At 38.0% G+C, this 24,436-nt stretch overlaps 1 protein-coding gene across 3 annotated transcripts in view; it reads left to right on the top strand.

Annotated features, from left to right (window-relative positions):
* LOC115223335 (acyl-CoA 6-desaturase) overlaps positions 1–24,436 on the top strand; it is a 105,767-nt gene that overhangs the window by 28,135 nt on the left and 53,196 nt on the right. For all 3 annotated transcript variants that reach the window (XM_036512140.1, XM_029793856.2, XM_029793857.2), the window contains exon 2: positions 19,287–19,513. In XM_036512140.1, coding sequence (XP_036368033.1) covers positions 19,298–19,513 — 216 coding nt within the window. In that variant the 5' untranslated portion in view covers positions 19,287–19,297. The remainder of the gene's footprint in view (positions 1–19,286; positions 19,514–24,436) is intronic.

Consider the following 24,436-nt stretch of genomic DNA (forward strand, 5'->3'; position numbering starts at 1 on the left):
TAAATCCATTTTTAGTCAGGAACAAAGAAAAGATGCTCTACCAATTCAAACAACACTGAAGTTTTCACTGTGTTACGTTTCAGGTGTGTTCAATGAAGCGTTAAATGATTTAGCTTAAAAGCGCTCAGAACTTTCTGGACAACCTTGTGTGTGTGTGTGTGTGTATATAAAATATATACATACATGTTTGTATGTATGTATGTGAGTACGTGTGTGTACACACTCATGAGAGTGAAACAGAAAGTAATGCAGTTTTTATTTGCAATACTTTCTAACTCACCCTTGTATGTGTGTACACACACACACACACACACACACACACACACACACACACACACACACACCCACACACACACACATTCTATACATATATATGTGTTTGTGTGTGTTTCTATCTACCAAATTCATTCAAAAGTCATTGGTGAATTTGGTGCTGTTGTAGAAGAAAGTCGTCCAAGGTGCCACACAGTGGGACCGAACCTGAAAGCACATGGTTGCCAAGCAGACTTTTTATTCACACAACCATCATCATATTATAAATGATAGGGTCTCTTAAACTTTTGCTCTTTTTACTGGGGGAAGGTAAACATAACCAAGCAGAATAGCAGTTTTGCATGTGTGTTTGGATGGTGATTGTGTTACTAGGGTGAAGACATATGGTGTGTGTGTGTGTGTGTGTGTGTGTGTGTGTGTGTGTGTGTGTGTGTGTGTGTGGACTTGCAAAGCAAAGATTATGCAGAGTTGAAGTAGCTGAAGTATGGTTGTCTGAAGAGTGGAAAAAATATAGATTGTTCGTTGGTCAGCCCAGTACTGGCTTTATACATACATACATATATATATATATATAATATATATATATATATAATATATATATATATACCTGTATGTTTGACCTCTTGTGAATTTCTCTCACTTGACCTTTCGAATATTATATCTGTAATGTCATCCACTTTGCTTTAAGTAGAAATCTGTTGAATCAATATTAAGCAAAATGATTTTTTTTGTTTGTTTTTTTTTTTGTTTTCTTTCTCTGGTGGAATTTCCTACTGGTCGAAATGTTTAGTGGCATTTCTTCCAGTTCTTTGTGTACCAATTTGAAACCGTACTGAGGTCAACTTTACCTTTCATTCTTTTGAGGCCTGATAAAATAAGTACCAGTTACACACTGGGGTTGATGGAATCGACTACCCCCTTTCCCGAAATTGCTGGCCTTGTGCCAAAATTTGAACTCCTCATTATTATTGAAGGCATTGCCACGCTGGTGGAGTCATTGCCACGCTGGTGGAGTCATTGCCACGCTGGGGAAAATGCTTAGTGGCATTTCTTTTGAATTTATGTTCTGAGTTCAAATACTACCAGGGTTAACTTTACCTTTCATCCTTTCAGGGTCGATATAATAAGTACCAGTTGAGCACTGGGGTTAATGTAATTGACTTACTCTCCCCACCAAAATTACTGGCCTTGTGCCAAAATTTGAAGCCATTATTATTATTGTTATTGTTGTTATTATTATTATTATTACCTCCACCTTAGTGAAAGTGGAGGTATTGTTTTCAGTTGTGTTTGTTTGTTTGTCAGTGGATAAGATATCTCAAGAACTGTTGGATAGATTCGAATGAAACTTTCAGGGATATTTAGCCTTGTGGATGATATGTACTGATTAGATTTTGGGATCAATCTGGTACTGGACAAGGATTTTGGGTTAGTTTTGCTGTTCTTTTATTTAATTTTTGAGAGCGGTCAGGTTCATTTTGAGTATTCTCATTTGTTAGAGCAGTCAAGTTTATTTCAGATATTCACATTTTAAAAATCCTCTCTGGCTAATCGTTGAGAGGACATTGGTGTTGCCTTGGTGTAAGTTTGCACTTTCTGAGTGCTCTTATTTTTATTATTATTATTATTATTATTATTATTATTATTATTATTATTGGCAGAATCGTTACCATGCTAGACAAGTGCTTAGTGACATTTTGGAGTCTTTATGTTGCTGAGGTTTGCTTTGCCTTTCATCCTTTCAGGGTTCATGAATTAAGTACCAGTCGAGCACTGGGGTCAATGTATTTGACTTGCCTCCTCCCCTCAAATTTCAGGCCTTGTGCCTATGGTGGACAAACTGTACTCATGATCACAAGATCGTGGTTTCAATTCCTTCATCTCACATTGCTCTGCAATCACTTTGATTTCCACTGCCACTTGACAGCTGCTGTTGGTTTGTTTGCGCTCCCTTAGTCTAGCAGTATGGTAAAGGACATCAATGGAATAAGTTCCAAACTTGCAAAAAATATATATTTGTTTGGGTAAATTTCTTCAAGGCAATGCCCCCCCCTACCCCCGCCGGCGTGGCTGCAGGCCAATGCTTGAAACGCATAAAAGGGTGGATAAAAGACGATAACAGCAATAGCAATTGTCTTTGCCAAGTGATACAGCTGTGCTGTGGTTTGTAAGGTCACTAGGTTCCTTTCGTATTTGTTGATTGTTTAGCTTGACATGGCTTGTGTAAACAGAGAGAGAGAGAGAGAGAGAGAGAGGGGCAGATAATAATGATTATGATGATGATAATAATAATAATAGTAATAGTAATAATGATTACATGAAATGTATCGATTGGGATGGACAGGAAATTGTTCTACTGAATGGAACTCTGCTAATGCCTAATTCGTGTAGGGTGTTGTTGTTGTTGTTGTTGTTGTAATTAGGCTTTTGTTTAATTTCTGCTTTCATCTCCTGTCGGATTAGGCTAGGTGATTGGCGGAGTAATATAGCACTGCTGCTGCTTTTGCTGCTGTTGTGACAACAACAACAACTACTACTACTACTACTACTACTACTACTACTACTACTACTACTACTACTACTTACTACTACTACTACTACCACTGCCACCACCACCAGTAAATCACTGTTGTGGCTGTTGAGGGCAGTGGATGGCCGATTCAGTAGAGTTGCAGACGAAGTGTGTCGTGGTGGTGGAAGTGGTTGTGGTGGATTTTATTAGATCTCACAGATTGATTTAGTCTTTCATCTTAGGGAGAACTGAGGATCAATAAAGCATCCATCAGATGTGTTATTGATGTCAATTCCTTCGGTTGTGCCCTCTCTGCTCCCTCCTCCCTTCAAATCGGTGGCATTGTGCTTGAGGTTATGAATCCCTCTGGGTCAACCTATAAATATTATACCAGCTGTATGTTGGTGCCAACATAATCAATTGTATTCATGCACACATGTGGCTTTGTGGTAAGAAGTTTGCCTCCCAACCACATGGTCTTGCTTTCAGTCCCAGGTAGGTATCTTCTATAGGCAAATCCATGAACAAAAATAAAAAGAGGGAAACATTAAGTGGACCTATCATCATTTAACATCCATCTTGATCCCAGTGCTCATTGATCCAGACCTCGAAATGATAAAAGGGAAAGTTGACCTCAGTGGAATTTGAACTCAGAATATAAAGATAGATGAAATGCTGCTTAAGCATTTTGCCCAGTGCGTTAATGATCCTGGCAAGCTTTCTGCCTTAAGGGCATAACTGTGAGGGTGCGTGGCTTAGTGGTCAGGGCATTCGGCTCATGATCGTAAGGTTGTGAGTTTGATTCCCGGCGACGCGTTGTGTCCTTGAGCAAGACACTTTATTTCACGTTGCTCCAGTCCACTCAGCTGGCAAAAATGAGTTGTACTTGTATTTCAAAGGGTCAGCCTTGTCACTCTCTGTGTCACGCTGATTATCCCCGAGAACTACGTTAAGGGTATGCGTGTCTGTGGAATGCTCAGCCATTTGCACGTTAATTTCACGAGCAAGCTGTTCCATTGATCGTATCAGCTGGGACCCTTGTCGTCGTAACCGGCGGAGTCTTTAGAAGGGCATAACTATTTAGCATGAGAAAATTAATCCAGTGCTCCATAGCTTTTAATGCACCAAAAATTTATGTTGAAGTCGTTCAGTGTTCTTGATATTTTGTTGTATCTTGGGAGGGTCATTAAACCAGTGATAAACACATGCACTGCTTGTATTTCACTTCTTTATTATTCATTAATTGGTTAACTATTTAACCAATTAACTAATCAGTTATTTGATTAATCATTTTGGCACTCAATTTATTAGTTATGTTTGCTTCAATCCTTTTGTTGTCATTCTCCCCCTCCTCCCAAATTTCAGGTCTTATACCTAATGATAATAATAATAATAATAATAATAATTTTGAGGGAGGATGAGTCGATTACATTGACTCCAGTGTTTCACTGGTACTTTATCGACCCTGAAAGGATGAAAGTCAAAGTTGACCTTGACGGAATTTGAACTCAGAATGTAGTGATGGGTGAAATACTGCTTAGCATTTCATCCAGCGCGCTAATGTTTCTGCCAGCTCACTGCTTTAAATAATAATAATAATTACCATACTACTACTACTACTACTACTACTACTACTACTACTTATAATAATAATAACCCATTCTATTAATAGGCACAAGGCCTGAAATCTGGGAGAGGGGATAATCGATTACATTGACCCTAGTACACAACTGGTACCTATGTTGTTGACCTCAGTGGAATTTGAACTCAGACTGTAAAGATAGATGAAATGTCACTAAGCATTTTGCCCGGCACTGTAACAATTCTGATAGCTCTCCACCTAATAATAATAATAATAATAATAATAATTACTATTTACTCCTCCTCCTACTGCTAATGCTAATGATTAGAATCACTGGCCAGGTTGTAGCTGTACAATGAAAGATGTTGGTATGTAGTACTCTTGACAAAATGTCTATGTTTTAAATACCTCTTAAGATTCTACTCGTGTACAATTGTTTTAGTTGCAGCACAAATGATGTCAGATTGTAAAATGCCTTGTCAAACGGATACAGCTTGCGAATGTTTGCAAATGCTGGCAGTGTAAGTTGCAGAAGCAGTGTTGGGTTAAGCAGATCTCAGCAGGTTTGTACACCAATTGGAAACAAAGTTAACCCTTGTATAAAATGTGTCATTTGTCTGCAATTTTCTGGGATACACGTCTGGCCATTGAGCTGTTTTGTTTGAAAGAATAGGAGGAGTATTATTTTGCTTAGAAACAGGTGAGAATTGGCAACAGGAAGAGCATCTGGCCATAGAATATCTGCTTTAACGAGTGACTTGTAACTCTTGCAAGCATGGAGAAGAAACATTAAAATGATGCAAGAAAAAGCTAAAAGAAGGTAAAATGGTATTGAAATAAAAGTAGCATTTAATAGATCAAAATATATGTCAGTCTTTAACTGTTTTTTAATTTTTGTATACAAAAAAACAAAACACAGACAGGAAATTTTGACAATTAAACAGTGTCTGTCTATACCAGTGGTTTCCAACCTGGAGTTTTCAGGCCCCTGGTGGTTTGCAAAGGTAGTACTGGGGGTCCATGAATAAAATTCAAAATTTCATACATAGATATATATATACTGTTACTGTTTTTCTCTTGCTCAGAAATTTAACACGTTTTTCTCGATATGAGATCAGTGACTGTGTGTCGCTTAAAGAATATATAATATTTGTGAGTGGAGATAGCTTTTGTCACTAGCTGGTGAGTGTCTCACACTGAAGATGGATAACATTCAGAAACCTAGGTCTGTGAGTATCACATAAGGTTAGAGATGGGACCGATGACCTCCTTTGCAAATGCTATATACAGACACAGACTGTGTTGTTAGCCAGCTGGAAAAGATGTTTTACAGGACTGCCATGTTATGTTGGCAGCATTTATATATATATATATATATATATATATATACATACTGTAAATCCTCGAGTATAATCCATATTTTTTTCCCAAAGTTTAAAGGTCAAAATCCCTAGTGCGTACTATATACGAGGTTAGAAATGAAAATTATTTTCTAAGCAATGTCCGAGTCTCTATTTGCTGTCTGGTTATGTTTATTCAGACGCATTTAGTGATGTCAGACACGAAAATATCTTAAGCTAAGCCTGAAAGCAATGAAGTCATAAAAGAATCATTCATAACTTGCAGTAAGCAACATTTATTAAACGTTATTACTGTTATTTCTTTATTTTCTGCAAACAAAATGCACAAAAACAGCTGCACGTTTGCATTATGTTATATATACAATAATAATAAAGGGCGTTACCATATACAGTTTTACAAATCAAGGGCGTTATATAGACCTCCTTGACTCAAGTTAGAGATGGGGTGCGTATTATACACAAGGTTTAGGTTTTTCAGAGATACAGCCCCCTAAAAATCCCCTGCGTATTATACTCAAGGGTGGACTATACTCGAGGATTTATTGAGTGTATGTCCAACACATCTTCTTGATCATCTCTCTCTTTTTTCAACTGAGGGAGCCATGTATCCTGCCTACATCAAGACACCCGTTTCTGCCCCTCTATTATATTCCATTCTCTCATCACCTGGCACAAAGCCACCCCACTTAATACTCTTCCCTTGCTGAGTTGAAGGACCTTCTCTTGCAGACCTTGCTGGTGCCAGTGCCCTGTAAAAAGCACCCTGTACATCTTGTATAGTCGTTGGCTTCAAGAAAAGCATCCAGCCATAGAAACCATGCCCAGACAGACAGACAGCTTGGCACTGTTTTCTGGCTTATCAGCTCCTGTCAGACTGTCCAACCCATGCCAGCATAGAAAGCGGACATTAAATGATGACGGTTCAAGAAAAGAATTAGAAGACAGTAAAACAGTATTGAAATAGGAGAAGCATTTAATAGATCAAAATACACGTCAGTTTCTAACTGTATTTTTATTTTTATGTACATTATATACAACAAAACATAGACAGGAGATCTTGACAATCAAACAATGTCTCTCTGTACAATATTTTTAGTGAATTCAACATTTTCATAATTGGAATACCTGTCAGATCCTCTTGTACATGTTAATATAATGAAATTATTGTATACAGTGCTCAGGTGCACCACAACTTGTCAGAAAGTGCATATTAAGTACATGCAGTAATGTAGAAATGTCTGGAAAGCGAACAATGTATGAGTCAGATACATGCTTGTGTGTGTATGGAGGGGGGAAAATCAAGTGTAGTGTTGGCGAATCTCAGGAAGCATGGAAGTTTTGAAGGATGCAGTGCTCCACAGTGCTTCTTCATTCATGCCAAACTGTTTGATAATGATTTGTTTTTTATAAATAAATATCAATGGAAATTGTAGTTACGATACCTGTGCAGGTGGCACATAAAAAGCACCATCCTAACGTGGCCGATGCCAGTGCTGCCTTGACTGGCCTCTGTGCTGGTGGCACATGACCTGCTGTGCTTGAGACCTATTGAATCAAGTACATCAACATCAAAATGAATATCAAATGGAAATAGTAGTTGTGATACCTGTGCCAGTGGCACGTAAAAAGCACCATCTGAACATGGCCGATGCCAGTGCTGCCTTGACTGGCTTCTGTGCTGGTGGCACGTAAAAAGCACCAACCGATCGTGGCCGCTGCCAGCTTCCCCTGGCACGTAAAAAGCACCCACTACACTCATGGAGTGGTTGGCGTTAGGAAGGGCATCCAGCTGTAGAAACACTGCCAGATCAGACTGGAGCCTGGTGCAGCCTCCTGGCTTCCCAGACCCTTGTTGAACCGTCCAACCCATGCTAGCACGGAAAACGGATGTTAAACGATGATGATGATGAATGGCTGTAAGAAAATAATCATTCAAATGTTTTTCTGAAATGACTGAGTGGAGGAAACCTGTGGATGATACCTGGGAGTCAGTTCGGTTGCTTGTGTATTAGATGAGAGATTGAAGTAAAACCAGTGATGAACAAGTGGATAGCTAACTGGATAGAGAGATAACGTTAATGTCCTCTGCTCTTCAGGACGAGCTCCTAACTCCACCTCTACCTTCTTATGATCACTTGATCTGCAAGCAATAGCAACGAAATCTCCCTCAAATCATACCTTACTCTGTGAATAAAATTAATAAATAATAAAGATAGGAAAGGATACGTTGGAAAGTACTGTGAAGGGTACACAATATATAAAAACAAAAGATATGATGGTCATGACTGGAATGCTTTTGATCAAGATCTTCTCTTACAGAGCTTGCCTGGGACTAAACATAGCAATAACAACCAGGCATACACTTGTCCCTTGCATTTTTTCTGATGTGGGCTCCATATACCATACTTACCATTTCTCTGAAAACCAATCTTTCCTCACCAGAACATCGACTCCTGGAATTTCCTCTTTCCTTTCCCATATTTCCTGCAGATGTTAAAACCCCAATGTAAATTCTGTGGATCTCCCCAATCTCATGCATGGGCACTTCACTGTCCCCCACCCCAAATATTCAGAAAAAGAAAATGGAACAAAAAAAAAAAATTTCCAATCCACCCATTTCCTACTCTACTCTCTTTTACTCTTTTACTTGTTTCAGTCATTTGACTGCAGCCATGCTGGAGCACCGCCTTTAGTCGAGCAAATCGACCCCGGGACTTATTCTTTGTAAGCCCAGTACTTATTCTATCGGTAAACACACCAGCATCGGTTGTCAAGCAATGCTAGAGGGACAAACACAGACACACAAACATATACACACACATACATACATATATATACATATATACGACAGGCTTCTTTCAGTTTCCATCTACCAAATCCATTCACAAGGCTCTGGTCGGCCCGAGGCTATAGCAGAAGACACTTGCCCAAGATGCCACGCAGTGGGACGGAACCCGGAACCATGTGGTTGGTTAGCAAGCTACTTACCACACAGCCACTTTTTACTTATTCTGTTTAGATATATTTAAAATAGAACATAAGAATGTGTATCCTTCATGCTTTCCTCTGAACATATTTGTGCTGATGTAAATGACAATACAGAGAAACTAGGGTGCAGATAGGGTCTTGTACCCTGAGTTCCTCTGTGGTCTGCTCTTCTGGGATTGTCAGCTCCCCAGACCAGAGATAATAGTGTTGCAGTGGTCATAGCAGTGAGACCAATGCTTAGTTAGGATAGAGCATAACAGCACCAGCAAGGGTGGGTGGAGTGCTCTGTTTCCATGGAACTTTTTTTTGTATGGCTGTGCACCTGTGAGTAGCAGTAACAGTAGAGCAGCACACGAGCGTGGGGATGGTGGGTGAAATGAAAAATATGTGTGTGTGTGTGCATTTGTGTGGTGGAATGTATATGATTGTGCTAGTGTGTGTGTGTGTGTGTGTGGTTGGATTGTCAGTACATCTATGTAGAAGAGTGAGTGTTTGCATGTTACCACACAGTCCAACGGCTTTCTCTGCTCCACCGACTCTAAACAGTGAATATGAATGAACCAATTTTGTTACCTGTCAGGACTTGTACATATCATCACATAGACAGACATGTACATACAATATAAGTACACACACACACACACACACACACACAATGTGTATAAAATAATAAATACTCCATTGGTCTTGGACAATTAATAATCCATTTATTCAATCAACAATCCTATCTGGTCTTTGTTTTATATTTAATGCATGCTGCTTAAGTATTCCACTGGTACATGTACTCTTACCATAATTCCGTTACACTTCACAATGCTGGCCCTCAAGTCACAGGCAGAAGTCATGTTAGCCTTCCACAGATGCCATTCTAGTTGTCAACCTTCACCTGTTTCAAAGTAAAGTAATATTTTCTCAAGGCCAGGCATATTTTCCTTGGAAATTTCGTAACAAACAGCATCACTTCTATGACAGTTATCACGTGATGTCAAGACAAGCATGCACACACGGCAGTGTTTTTTCAGTTTTTATCTACTAAATCTACTCGCAAGGCTGGAGCTATGGTAGAAGACACTTGCCTAAAGGTTCTGTGCTGTGGGACTGAAACTGAGATCCCACCACTTGGTTGGGAAGCAAGCCTCTCAATCACACAGCTGTGCATTTAATATATAAGAATATAGTTTAGGGCTGTGGTTCTCAAACTGATAAATATGTTCTCTGTCCCCTCTTAAAAGAATTAGTGAAATATTTTGACCGTCCTCCTCTTATTAATAAGATGGAGGAACAGCATACCGGTCATTCTTATTTCCATTGTGTCTTCATTTCTCAGAATTGTAGCTACAAAGTGAAACTATTTCAGTTTTATTAAAAATGGCTGGAGAGGCTGTGGCTGTATGATTAAGATGCTTGCTTTCCAACCATGTGGCCTTGGGTTCAATCCCACTTTGCAGCACTTTGGCATATGTCTTTTACTTTAGGTAGGGGCTGACTGACCTCTTGTGAAAGAAACCCGTTATGTGTGTGTGTATGTGTTAGACATGTATATGCATGTGTAGGTATATATATATATATATTATATATATATATAGATCAATAAATGGTGGGGTTGTGTTGACCGCATGTGGAGAAATGATAGGCAAGGAAAAATTATAAAAAGGCAGAATGCTAAATTGAAGGTAAATTTTAATGAAAATGGGTGTATGGAAAATAAAAAAAATTTTTTTTAAAATTGTTTGAATTAATATATATATATTTAAAAAAATTTTCCATACATCCATTTTCATTAAAATTTACCTTCAATTTAGCATTCTGCCTTTTTATAATTTTTCCTTGCCTATATATATAACAAATGAGAGAAGCACAAAATGGAATTCATGAGATTCTTTATTAATCACAATGATCGTTTTGACTCATCATACATTGGTCCCTCACGGGTGAGATACTATACAGCTGGTTGTGATGCATCCTTCAGTGAAGATGTGTGTCATCAGGTGCCTTTTCAAAAGGTACCTCATTCTGTGTATATATGTATGTACATATGTATCTATGTATGTGTGTATATTATATATATATATATATATCTATATATATATATATATAATATATATATACATTTATGTGTGTTTGTGTATACCTTTGTTTAACGATGATTGTAAATGAGTTTTGCCGCCATATGAACAATGCTGGTCATTTTCAGTCTTCCATAAAATGATGTCTGGTTGGCCATGGGGGAAAAATATTATCTTACCTTGAACAATTAAGTGTTGGTGACAAGAAAGGTATATGACCATAGAAAAAAAATCTGCCTCAACACATTACATTATATATATATATCTATATATATATATATATATATATATACACATTTATGTGTGTTTGTGTATACCTTTGTCTTAACGATGATTGTAAATGAGTTTATGTAAATGAGTAAATGAGTATATGACCATAGAAAAAAAATCTGCCTCAACACATTACATTATATATATATATCTATATATATATATATATATATATATATATATATATATATATATATATACATTTATGTGTGTTTGTGTATACCTTTGTTCTAACAATGATTGTAAATGAGTTTTGCCGCCATATGAACAATGCTGGTCATTTTCAGTCTTCCATAAAATGATGTCTGGTTGGCCATGGGGGAAAAATATTATCTTACCTTGAACAATTAAGTGTTGGTGACAAGAAAGGTATATGACCATAGAAAAAATCTGCCTCAACACATTACATCTGACCCATGCCAGCAGGGAAAAGTGTGCATTAAACATTGATGATGGCCAATATGTGTGATCCCTTTTAAATCTCTTTCTTTATTACCCACAGGGGGCTAAACATAGAGGGGACAAACAAGGACAGACAAACGGATTAAGTCGATTACATCGACCCCAGTGATTAACTGGTACTTAATTTATCGACCCCGAAAGGATGAAAGGCAAAGTCGACCTCGGCGGAATACGGCTACGCATTTTGCCCGGCATGCTAACGGTTCTGCCAGCTCGCCGCCTGATCCTTTTTAAATCCTCAGAGTCAAGCCCCTGTGAGAAACATTGACTTAACATTGATAATCAGTAGTCTTTCGTCAGGTATTTTTTTTTAGTCAAGAGGGGTCGTATAACCTTGGGAAGATGGGGTAAGGAATCACCTATAGTGCCTGGCTTATTTGCAATTGAACCAGCTGTCATTTGCCCAAGGCTAAATATGAATATTCATTCAGTAACTGTGTGCTATGAAATGCCTCACCAAGCTCCAGGACTGAATTGAATGGAGAGCTTTTGTGTGTGTGTTGTGGGAATTTCGCTTTCCTTTTCAGCTGCTTGCCCACAAAGAAGGGTCTTTTTTTGTTTGTTTGTTAATGGTTTGATTTTGTGTGTGTGTGCGTGTGTTTGTGTGTGTGTTCACTTCTTCCCACGAGAATTTCTCAAGACTTATCATAATTAGATACAGCAGGAAGGAAAATAACAACAAACTACGGAAAATAAAGAAAAAAAACAACAAAAACCAAAACTGATAAAAGATAAAAAAATAAACATACAAACTATCTAGATTTAATAAAAAAAAACACACACCTTAACTAAAGAAATAAGCATAAAATATGACGATGATGATGATGATGATGAGGAGGAGGAGGTGGAGGATGCGGTTGATTTGTGTCTTTCCTTTATCTTTCTGAGTTAAGATGATTGATATATGTGTGTATATGTATATAAATGTGTGTGTGTGTGTATGTATATGTATATAAATGTGTGTGTATGTATATAAATGTATGTGTGTGTATGTATATGTATATAAATGTATGTGTGTGTGTATGTATATGTATATAAATGTGTGTTTGTGTGTGTATGTATATGTATATAAATGTGTTTGTGTGTATGTATGTATATGTATATAAATGTATGTGTGTGTATGTATATGTATATAAATGTGCGTGTGTATGTATATAAATGTGTGTGTATGTGTATGTATATAAATGTATGTGTGTGTGTATGTATATGTATATAAATGTGTGTTTGTGTGTGTGTGTATGTATATGTATATAAATGTGTGTTTGTGTGTGTGTGTATGTATATGTATATAAATGTGTTTGTGTGTGTGTATGTATGTATATGTATATAAATGTATGTGTGTGTGTGTATGTATATGTATATAAATGTATGTGTGTGTGTGTGTATGTATATGTATATAAATGTATGTGTGTGTGTGTGCATGTATATGTATATAAATGTATGTGTGTGTGTATGTATATGTATATAAATGTATGTGTGTGTGTATGTATATGTATATAAATGTGTGTGTGTGTGTGTATGTATATAAATGTATATGTATGTATATGTATATATATGTATGTGTGTGTGTATATATACAAGCGTGTATATATGAGTACACATGACTGTTTAGGTATCTATATGTATATGTGTGTACACAGATCTATCTATCTATATCTATACACACATTTGCGCATATACACACATGCGTACATGTGTGTGACTGTTTATGTATGTATCCATCCATCCATCTCTCTCTCTCTTCCTATATATATATATGTGTGTGTGTGTGTGTGTGTGTGTGTGTGTGAGAGTACATAACGCACCCACTCATTTCAGTGTTTATTTTTGTCCATAGCAACAAGAATTCAGTGAGTTGATTAACTAGTTAAAACAACTATCTCCTCAGTTCAGTCCTCTTAAAATAGTAATTTTTCACTTGTCCATTCTCTCATTCTCTACTCTTTCTCTTTCAACCCACTCTCTCACAATTCCTCCTCCTCCTCCTCCTCCATCTCATCTCACATTTTCTTGTTCTGCCCCACCCTTTTTTCACCGTCCCTCTCTCTTTTACTCTCCCCCTCTTCTTCCTCTTTTTCATTCTTTCTATCCCTGTCTCCCCCCGCTTCTCTCTTTCTCCTACCTTCTCTTCATTTCTGTAACTTTTCTCTCTCCTTATCTCTATTTCTCCCCCCCCCCCCGTCTCACATTCACTACCTGTGCAACCCCGCCATTCACTTGATTTTACACAAGCTCTTAAAAGGGACATTATCATCAACAGGTACAGCTGTATGGTTAAGAAGCTTACTTCTCAACCATCTGGTCTTGGGTTCAGTTCCACTGCACAGCAGTTTGGGCAAGTGTCTTCTACTATGACCCTGGGCCATCCAAAGCCTTGTGAATGAATTTGGTGCATGGAAACTAAAAGAAACTCATTATATATATATATATATGTATGTATAGTCCCACTATGTGGCACCTTGGGCAAGTATCTTCTACTACAGCCTCGGGCCGATCAAAGCACTGAGAGTGAATTTGGTAGGAATAAATTGAAAGAAGCTTGTGTGTGTGTGCACGCTTTTCTGTCTTTGTCTAGACATCATGTGATGTTTGTAAATGAGCATCATCATCATCATACAAGTGGTGTCCTTCATTACCAGTCTTTCATGAAGACCTGTTTGGTCAGAGGGAAATATTACCTTACATGGAAACAGGTGAGGGTTGGAAACAGGAAAGGCTTCCAGCTGTAGGAAAGCTGCCTCAACAAATTCCATATAACACATACAAGCATCAAAAAGTGGATGATAAATGATCATGGTGGTGTTGATTGATGTTATTATTATTATTAGTATTATTATTATTAATGTTATTGTTATTATTATTAAGGTGGTGAGCTGGCAGAATGGTTAGCATGGGAGGCGAAATGCTTAGTGGTGTTTCACCTGTCGCTACATTCTGTGTTCAAATTCTGCCGAGGCTGACTTTGCCTTTCGTCCTTTTGTGGTCGATAAATTAAGTACCAGTGAAGTAACACTGGGACCAATGCAATCGACTTGTCCCCTTTACCCAAATTTCAGGCTTTGTGCATGTAGTAGAAATGATTATTATTATTATTATTATTATTATTATTATTATTATTATTATTATTATTTTTACTTCTCAAAGCTCTCAATCTTACTTGCTGTCCACTTCTGTGAGAGTGGATAGCAACCTGTTGTCAAAAGTCTCACAGGCTCTTTCAGAGTCTCTTTCCACAAATTATAAGACTTAGTACCTATTATTATTATTATGGGGGCAAGCTGGCAGAATCGTTAGCACACAGGACGCAATGCTTAGTGGTATTTTGTCTGTCTCTATGTTCTGGGTTCAAGTTGCGCCAAGGTCACCTTTGCATTTTATCCTTTCAGGGTTCATAAAATAAGTACCAGTTGAACACAGGGGTCGATGTAATCAACTAGTCCCCTCCCTCCAAATTTCAGGCTTTGTGCCTTTAGTAGAAAGGGTTATTCTCTAAAGTTTGTCTTTATGCCTGTATTAGAAATAAGGATTACTCAGAGATATAACGATTTCTGATCTGCTGGAAATAAGCCAAATCTCCCTCAAATCACATCTTGCCATCTTAAATTTAAAATTTAAAAAAAAAAAAGATACAGAATAATACTTTATCATTTGATCCTTTGAAGAGGAGAGGTTGGTTAAAAAAAAGCCAAGCTTGCTATCTTCTGTTTGGTTTCCGTTCCCATCTTCACCTATGGTCATGGATGTTGGGTAATGACCATACCTACCAGCACAGCCATCACTACCACTGCCATTGCTACCATCCACACCACCCCCATCACTATCATCATCACTACCACCACCAACATCATTGATACCTTTGTCACCACCATAACCAGCAGCAGCAGCTGTTTAAGAATTTGGACCTGGAGATCTCCATTTCCAGCGACTTCGAGGGCCACCTCCCAGTGGTGTCGGGCGTCAATGAAGAGCCCTCGACTACAACAAGACGACCAAAATTTTTTTTTTTTTCCCCAAGGTCTGGGGTCTCCTGCCCCTAAGCCCTAGACCATCACCTAATCACCCTTACCCGGCTTGTTGCTTAACAACAACAACAACAGCAGCAGCAGCAGCAACATCATCATCATGATCATTATACCAACATCACCACCACCACCACCACCACCACCACCTTCAGTATCGTCACTACCAACACCATTATCAGCACCATTGTCATTGCTAGAACTGTCAGCAGCAGTGTCATCATTGTCATGATCATTATCACACCACCATAACCACTGCCATTTTCTAGACTGTAGTGGTTGGTTGATGCTAAGATTTTAATCCTGCTGTCAAATGTTTTCTGTATTTTTTTTTTCTTTTTTTGTTAATTACCCAACATGTCACTTGCTACACCAGTATGAAATAATCATGACTAATCTGGCCGTATTTGAAAAACCCTGTTCTGTTCACTTTGGTAAGCGGTGCTAACTAGCGAAACATTATTACTCATACAGTTTGTCATTTTGACCTGTTGTAACAAATACTGGCTTCTCTCTTTGGCTAGTGTTAATAATAGCTGTATATATATATATATATATATATATTATATATATATATATATATATATTAGGTTGTCCCAAAAGTTCGTAAACACTTGCGAAAATTGAATTTTTACTCGCCAAGTACTAACAAAAACAACAAAAATTATTCCTCAAAATAAGGACCATTATTTTCCAAGACTTTCTACGAACTTTTGGGACAACCTTATATATATATATATATATATATATATATCATCATCATCATTAACCCCATAACATCGGTTGATGTAAATTTACTTGTGCCGTGTACTCGCTTTGAATGAGATGATGAAAATATACACAGCCCTATCTGATGCTGTTTTGTACCTGTTTATACACTGGTTGATATAAATATCTGCTGTCATTCACAGAATCGATAACAGAGGCCACTGTGCAAATTTCAAGGAATCTGATAGGTTTGTTAGACTCTTCATCATCATCATCATCGTTTAACATCTGCTTTTCATGCTAGCATGGGTTGGATGAATTGATTGAGGTCTGGTGAACCAGATGGCTGCACCAGGCTCCAATCTGATCTGGCAGAGTTTCTACAGCTGGATGCTCTTCATGTAAATATTTCCAACTCAGTTCAAGACTTCATCACCATGATAGTATAAAAACAGCAGTTTTGGTGGTTACACCACCATTTTCATGATGGCTTCCTATTGAATTCATACACATTCAGCAAAATCTTCTGGTCTTTCAAGGAATTTACAGTCACATCCAGCCACACCAGTTTCATTGAATTTATGGTCCTCACAGTGATGACAGTTTACATAAATCAACAGTGGATGCTTTGAAGCAGTTGACATAAATATATGCTGAACCATTGTCAAGCACTAATTGCTGATCTCGGCCAAGATGATTGCCATTAGTGCAGCCTAGTTGTCCGATAAAAAATTGTTGTCTTGGGGTTAATATCATTTTAATGTCCACTTTCCCATGCTTGCATGGAATTGGTTGGAATTTATTGAGGCAGATTTTTTTCTATGGCTGGATGCCCTTCCTGTCATCAATTTATTGACCCCAAAAGAATGAAAGGCAAAATCAACCTTGGCAGATTTAAACTCAGAACATAGCAGCGGATGAAATACCACTAAGCATTTTGCCCAGCCTGCTAACGATTCTTCCATCTCACTGCCTTAATAATAATAATAATAATAATAATTATTATAACAATAATTCTTTCTATTATAGGCACAAGGTGTGAAGTTTTGGGAGAGGGGACTAGTCGATTACATTGACCCCAGTGATCAACTGGTACTTAAGTTATTGACCCCGAAAGGATGAAAGACAAAGTCGACATCAGCAGAATTTGAACTCAGAACATAAAGATGAAATGCATTTTGCCCAGTGTGCTAATGATTCTGCCAGTTCACCATCTTAATGATAAGAGTAATCCTTTCTACTGAAGGCAGAAGGCCTGAAATTTGGGGGAATGGGACTAGTCGATTACATTGACCCCAGTGATCAACTGGTACTTATGTTATTGACCCCGAAAAGAATGAAAGACAAAGTCGACGTCAGCGGGATTTGAACTCAGAACATAAAGATGAAATGCATTTTGCCCAGTGTGCTAATGATTCTGCCAGTTCACCATCTTAATAATAAGAGTAATCCTTTCTACTGAAGGCAGAAGGCCTGAAATTTGGGGGAACGGGACTAGTCGATTACATCGACCCCAGCGTTTTACTGGTACTCAATTTATTGACCCTGTAAAGATGAAAAGCAAAATCAATCTTGGTGGAATTTGAACTCAGAACATAGCGACGGGCGAAATACCAATCAGCATTTTTGTCCAGCGTGCTAACGATTCTGCCAACTTGCCTCCTTAATGATGGTAATAATAACAATTTGTCATTATACAAATACCACATAATTGGATTACCTCCCAAGTTGCAAGACCAACAACAACCACCACCACCACCACAATCATTACCAATACCACCATTGCAATAACAACAACTACCAGACATCAATTAAATGAAATATCAACATGTAATTAATAGACGTTTTACAATACGTACAATAATAACCTGATTGGATTTAGCAAATATATGAACACATGTCTGTACACATTGATAAAGCTATTAGTCCTGGAGAAGACTACTGTTCATGGCTACGAGGACACCCATCCACAGGGTAGAGGTAAAACAAAAAAACAGCAAACCCTGTTTAAATGCACCCAAGGATGATGGTGGTGCTGAACTGAGGGCTCATTTATTCATCTCAATCATTTAACATCTGTTTTTCCATGCGGGTATGGGATGGGCAGTTTGACAGGAATCTGTGAACTGCAAGGTTGTGCACTACGGCACTGATCCTTTAGCATTTGAGTTAGCCACGTCTGGCCCAAATATTCTGTTTTATGTTCAAACCGGGTGGATCCAGCCTTTCACACTTACCTTACAATGACATTCTGTAATTGAACAGTCACATCTTTGAAATCTTGAAGCTCCAAGATAATGCAGGATTAATTCAAATCAGCACGGACGAGCATTTAGAGAGTGCCAACCTCCACCAAGGCAACACCAACGTCCTCTCAGCCATAAGCCAGAAATGATTTTTAAAATGAGAATATCTGAAATAAACTGAACTGCTCTCACAAACGAGAATACTAAAAATGAACCTCTCAAAAATTAAGTAAAAAAAAACAGAAAAAATAATCCAGAATCCTTGTTCATTACTGGATTGATAATAAAATCTAATCAGTTTGTGCCAGTCACGAGGCCAAACATCCCTGAAAGTTTCATCTGACTCCATCCAGCGGTTCTTGAGATATCTTGTCCACAGACAAACATGACTGGAAACAATACCTCCGTTTTCGCTAAGGCGGATGTAATAAACAAACATTGCATTTCACAGAATTGTTAGCACACCGGATAAAACACTGAGCAGTATTTCTTCTGGCTTCACATTCTGAGTTCAAATTCTGCTGAGGTTAACTTTGCCTTTCATCCTTTCAGGGTCAATAAGATAAAGTACCACTCAAGAACTGGAGGTCGATGCAATCAAATAGCCCCTACATCTCCCGCCGAAATTTCAATTCTTGTCTCTAGAGTAGAAAGAATTATTTATAATTTGTTTGTTTTGAGATTCATTGTTCCAAAAATGAATTATGTAGAAGAAAAAAAAAGCAAAAAACAAACCATAATTTTTTTTTTAGATTATTTCCGTTATTTATTTGTATTTTTTGTTTTTCTCTCTCTTCAGGATAAGCAAAAATGGGAAGAGGCGGAGAGAACTCCGACACAACCTCACCTAATCCCAACACTGACTCATCACAAAGATACTATTCATGGGAGGAAATCAAGAAACACAATCAGAAAGAGGACCGCTGGCTAGTTATAGACAGACAGGTTTACAATATAACAAATTGGTCTCAGCGCCATCCTGGAGGGAGTAAAGTGATTGGACATTATGCAGGACAAGATGCTACAGTGAGTACTTGACATGCTTTTGCCTTATTCTGTCTTTTTTTTTGTTTATTGGTTGTTGTAATGAAGGTACATAGTGGAGGCAGGTGACCTAGTGGTTAAGGGTGTTGGGTTCATGGTCATAAGGTTGTGATTTCAATTCATGGACTGGGCGACGTATTATATTCTTCAGCAAAACACTTCATCTCATGTGGCTCCAGCCTATTCAGCTGGAAAAAGTGACTAATCATGCGATGGACCAGCATTCTGTTTAGGGGGTAAATACATGTACATCACAGAAACTATGAAGTTGGCCCTTACGAATCCATAGGGGTTGAGCAAGATGCTTTATGAAGGTACATCACCTAGTGTTTAGAGGGTTGCACTCATGATCTTACGATCATGGTTTTGATTCCTGGACTGGGCAGTATGTTGTGTTCTTGAGCAAAACGCTTCTTATGTTGCTCTGCGACCACTTTGACATCTGACATGTGGCACTCTGTGCACCTGTTCAGGTAGTGTCGATTGGATGGAGGGGGTGAGGTTATATGCAGCACAAACATTTGACTGCCATAAACTAATATTACCTGTGCAGGTTGTTCAGCAAGAAACTAGGTAACACTCGTTGGTCTTTCATGACAGGAAAATCCACTGTTTGTGTGTGTGTGTGTGAAGGCGCATGGCCTGGTGGTTCGTATTGAGTTCATGATCTTATGGTTGTAGTTTCGATTCCTGGACTGGGCAGTATGTTGTGTTCTTGAGCAAAACACTTCATTTCACTTTCCTTTGCAATCAATTTGACATGTGGCATGTGGCACACACAGTACACCTGTTTGGATAACATCGATTTGACAGAATGAGTGAGCTAATGTACAAAAGAAACGAATCATCTGTGCGGCTTATTCCATAAGAAATTGTAGAATAACCTCATCTGCTGTCTCATCCTCTTGCAGTAGTGGTTTCGATTCCTGAACTGGATGGTGTATTGAGTTCTTGAGCAAAACATGTCATTTCACATTTTTCTTTGCTTCCCAACCACATGGTTCCAGGTTCAGCCCCCACTGTGTGGCATCTTGGGCAAATATCTTCTACTGTAGCCTCAGGCAGATCAAAGCCTTGTGAGTGGATTTGCTTGACAGAAACTGAAGGAAGCCCATTTTGTGTGTGTAATATATATATATATATGTGTGTGTGTGTGTGTGTATCTGTTTTTCCTTCCTCCTCCACCATTGCTTGCCAACCGGTGTTGGTGTGTTTATATCTCCCGTAACTTAGTGGTTCGGCAAAAGCGACCAATAGAATAAGTACTAGGCTTACAAAGAATGTCCTGGGACTGATTTCTTTGACTAAAACCCTTTAAGGTGGTGCTCCAGCATGGCTGCAATTAAATGACTGAAACAAGTAAAAGAATGAAAGAATAGGATTACATTATTAAATTTCTTCTTCCTTGTTATTGTTGTTTAGCCCCAGGTTAGCCCACATCCAATGGACCTTTAGCTAAAGGTGTTTCCAACTGTGACCATCCTGTCTTTTTTATTGTAGGCATAGTTTCATCTTGGACTCCATTATCCTTTGTATCCTTATATTAACATGGTAGGGATTGATTGATTTGCTGCTATGTTTAGCAGGTTGAGTGACATTGTAAAGGCTTTCTCATTGATTTGTATATACATCTAGTGTATACATAGCATAGAATGTATAAGGTATATAGAATATGTATATGTGTATATGTGTGTGTATACATGTATGTGTATATATATATATATATGTATATTTATGCATGTATGCTTATATGTATGTATATTTGTATGTATGTGTATATGTTTATGTATGTACATATGTATATATATTATACATAGGCGCAGGGGTGGCTGTGTGGTAAGTAACTTGCTTACCAACCACATAGTTCCGGGTTCAGTCCCACTGCGTAGCACCTTGGTGTCTTCTACTATAGCCTCGGGCCGACCAAAGCCTTGTGAGTGGATTTGGTAGACAGAAACTGAAAGAAGCCCGTCGTATATATGTGTGTGTGTGTTTGCGCTTGTCCCCTCCAACATCGCTTGACAACCGATGCTGGTGTGTTTACATCCCCGTAACTTAGCAGTTCGGCAAGAGACCGATAGAATAAGTACTGGGCTTATAAAGAATAAGTGCTGGGGTCGATTACTTCGACTAAAGGCGGTGCTCCATCATGGCCACAGTCAAATGACGGAAACATGTAAAAGAGAGTAAAAGAGAGATATATGTATGTGTATATATTATATATATGTGTCTATGTGTGTGTATAATATATAAAGACTCCTTTTGGTCATGAATAACCATGGGATTGCATCTAGAAAGTTCCTCTCCAAGGCACAAGTCCAGGCAAGTTTGTTTATGAAAGACCAGCAGTTGCTCATGCATACAAATCTATCATCTCCATGCTGCTGATGTTATCCAAAGGAAAGGCATCTATCTATCTATATATATATATATGAAATTGCGAGGATGATCCGGTTCTTGACTGAAGATTAGAGGCTTCGAATGACCCGTCCGTTTTTTGTGTCGTCTATTTGAATGTTTTGCATTCTTGTCCCATTTTGTATTTTTATATATATATATATATATATATATAATATAAACATATGCATATATACATTTAATCCAAATAAGAAAACAAAGAGTTTTGCATATCTTTAATGACCAGTTATAATTGTTTCATTACCACCCTGTTCTTACCCCTGTAATTAATTAGCTGACTATTACAAAGCATTTATTCTTTTCACACTAACATTCCTAATTTAATTTTAATCACGTTTTCACATTATTCTATCCTAATTTAGCTTTACACTAATTGTATTTTAATTTTCTTTCTATTCTTAACTCCCTCTTCATTTTGTTTCCAACATTATTAATATTTCAAATATATATTTTTAAAGAAGGCGGCGAGCTGGCAGAAACGTTAGCGCGCCGGGCGAAATACTTAGTGGTATTTCGTCTGCTGCTATGTTCTGAGTTCAAATTCCACCGAGGTCAACTTAGCCTTTCATCCTTTCGGGGTCAATTAAATAAGTACCAGTTGCGCACTGGGGTTGATGTAATCAACTTAATCCCTTTGTCTGTCCTTGTTTGTCCCTTCTGTGTTTACTATGTTTAGCCCCTTGTGGGCAAAGAAAATAAGAAACGTTAGCACGCCAGGCAAAATGTGTAACGGTTTTTCATCTGTCTTTATCTTCTGAGGTTGACTTTGCCTTTCATCCTTTCGGGATTAATAAATTAAGTACCAGTTATGTACTGGGTCAATCTAATCAACTGCCCCCCCCCCCATTTTGAGTCTTGTGCCTAGAGTAATAAAGAATATATATTTTTGAAATCTATTTCATTTTCATCCATCCAGTTTGTATCATAAGGCCAAACATCGCTGAAAGTTTCATCTGAATCCATCCAGTGGTTCATGAAATATCTTGTCCATGGACAAACAAACACTAAGGTGGAGGTAATAAAGGATTATTATAGTGGCATAGCATTACATTTTATTCTTTATATATATATATATATATATATATATGTATATATATATATATATTTATATTTATTTTGTAGAAGGAGCTTCTACAGAACTAGCTATATATATATATATTTATATATATATTTATATATACATACACATACATATACACACACATACATACATGCACATGAACACCTGATGCACTACATGTCGTCTATAACATAGAATACATATAGTCTAACTGTTGCTGTTTAGCCCCAGGTCAGCCTTGATGTACCAGACCTATGATCAAAGGCTTTCCAGTCACGACTATTACATCTTCCATTCAGACATAACATATCTAAGAATACACTATCCAACATGTTATTCCTTTATTAGGACAGTGAGATATTACTTGAGAAAGATTTTCTCTTATTTCTGATAGGTTGAGCAACCATGTATAGGCTATCTTGTTGCTGAGTGGCCTCTTGCCAATCCATACCCTATCTCAGGTCATTCTATAGGTCAACTGTGATTTCAGAAACCTTTTAAATATAAAATGTATTACTATCCAGAATTGATAGAACATCTCCAGTCATATATAGTTTTTTTTTGTGTTTTTTTAATCAGTTACTTATATTCACTGCCCTACTTCTCTTAGTGACTTTTGAACCCTTGTACTCCACTTAGTCACTCTCATACTCTACTCAATTGCTGTGATAATCCGCTTAATCACTGTCATATTCCACTCAACCTCTGTTATACTCAATCACTTCCCTACTTCACTCAGTCACTGCCATACTCCACTCAGTCACTGCCATACTCCACTTAGTCACTGCCATACTCCACTCAGCCACTGCCATACTCCACTCAGCCACTGCCATACTCTAGTCAGCCACTGCCATACTCCACTCAGCCACTGCCATACTCCACTCAGCCACTGCCATTCTCCACTCAGCCACTACCATACTCCACTCAGCCAATGCCATACTCCACTCAGCCAATGCCATACTCCACTCAGCCAATGCCATACTCCACTCAGCCAATGCCATACGCCACTCAACCATTGTCAAACTCGATCCCTCACATTTTGCTCACTTACTCCTATTTATTTCTTTTGTTCAACTTTTTGCTTTTTGCTAAGTAGGCACAAGCATGGCTGTATGATTAAGAATCTTGCTTTGTAACCATGTGGTTTTGGGTTCTGTCTCACTGCATAGTACCTCAGGCAGATGTCTTCTACTGTAGCCCTAGGCCTACCAATGCTTTTTGAGTTTGATTTGGTTAATGCAAACAGTAGAGGGCCTCACTGATAATTCTCTAATTGGTCCCAGCACTTCCTAGCGCTGGCCTTGAGTATAAAATCGTATGACTTAGACAAGAGTAAATATGGTAATTAATTCAGTTTGCCAACACAAGCTCCAGTTCTTCCTTGAGAATTTTCAGAACGATTGGCGGAAAACAGTCACTGATTTACA

This window comes from Octopus sinensis, linkage group LG22 (assembly GCF_006345805.1).
Source record: "Octopus sinensis linkage group LG22, ASM634580v1, whole genome shotgun sequence".
NCBI classification, from domain to species: Eukaryota; Metazoa; Mollusca; class Cephalopoda; order Octopoda; family Octopodidae; genus Octopus; species Octopus sinensis.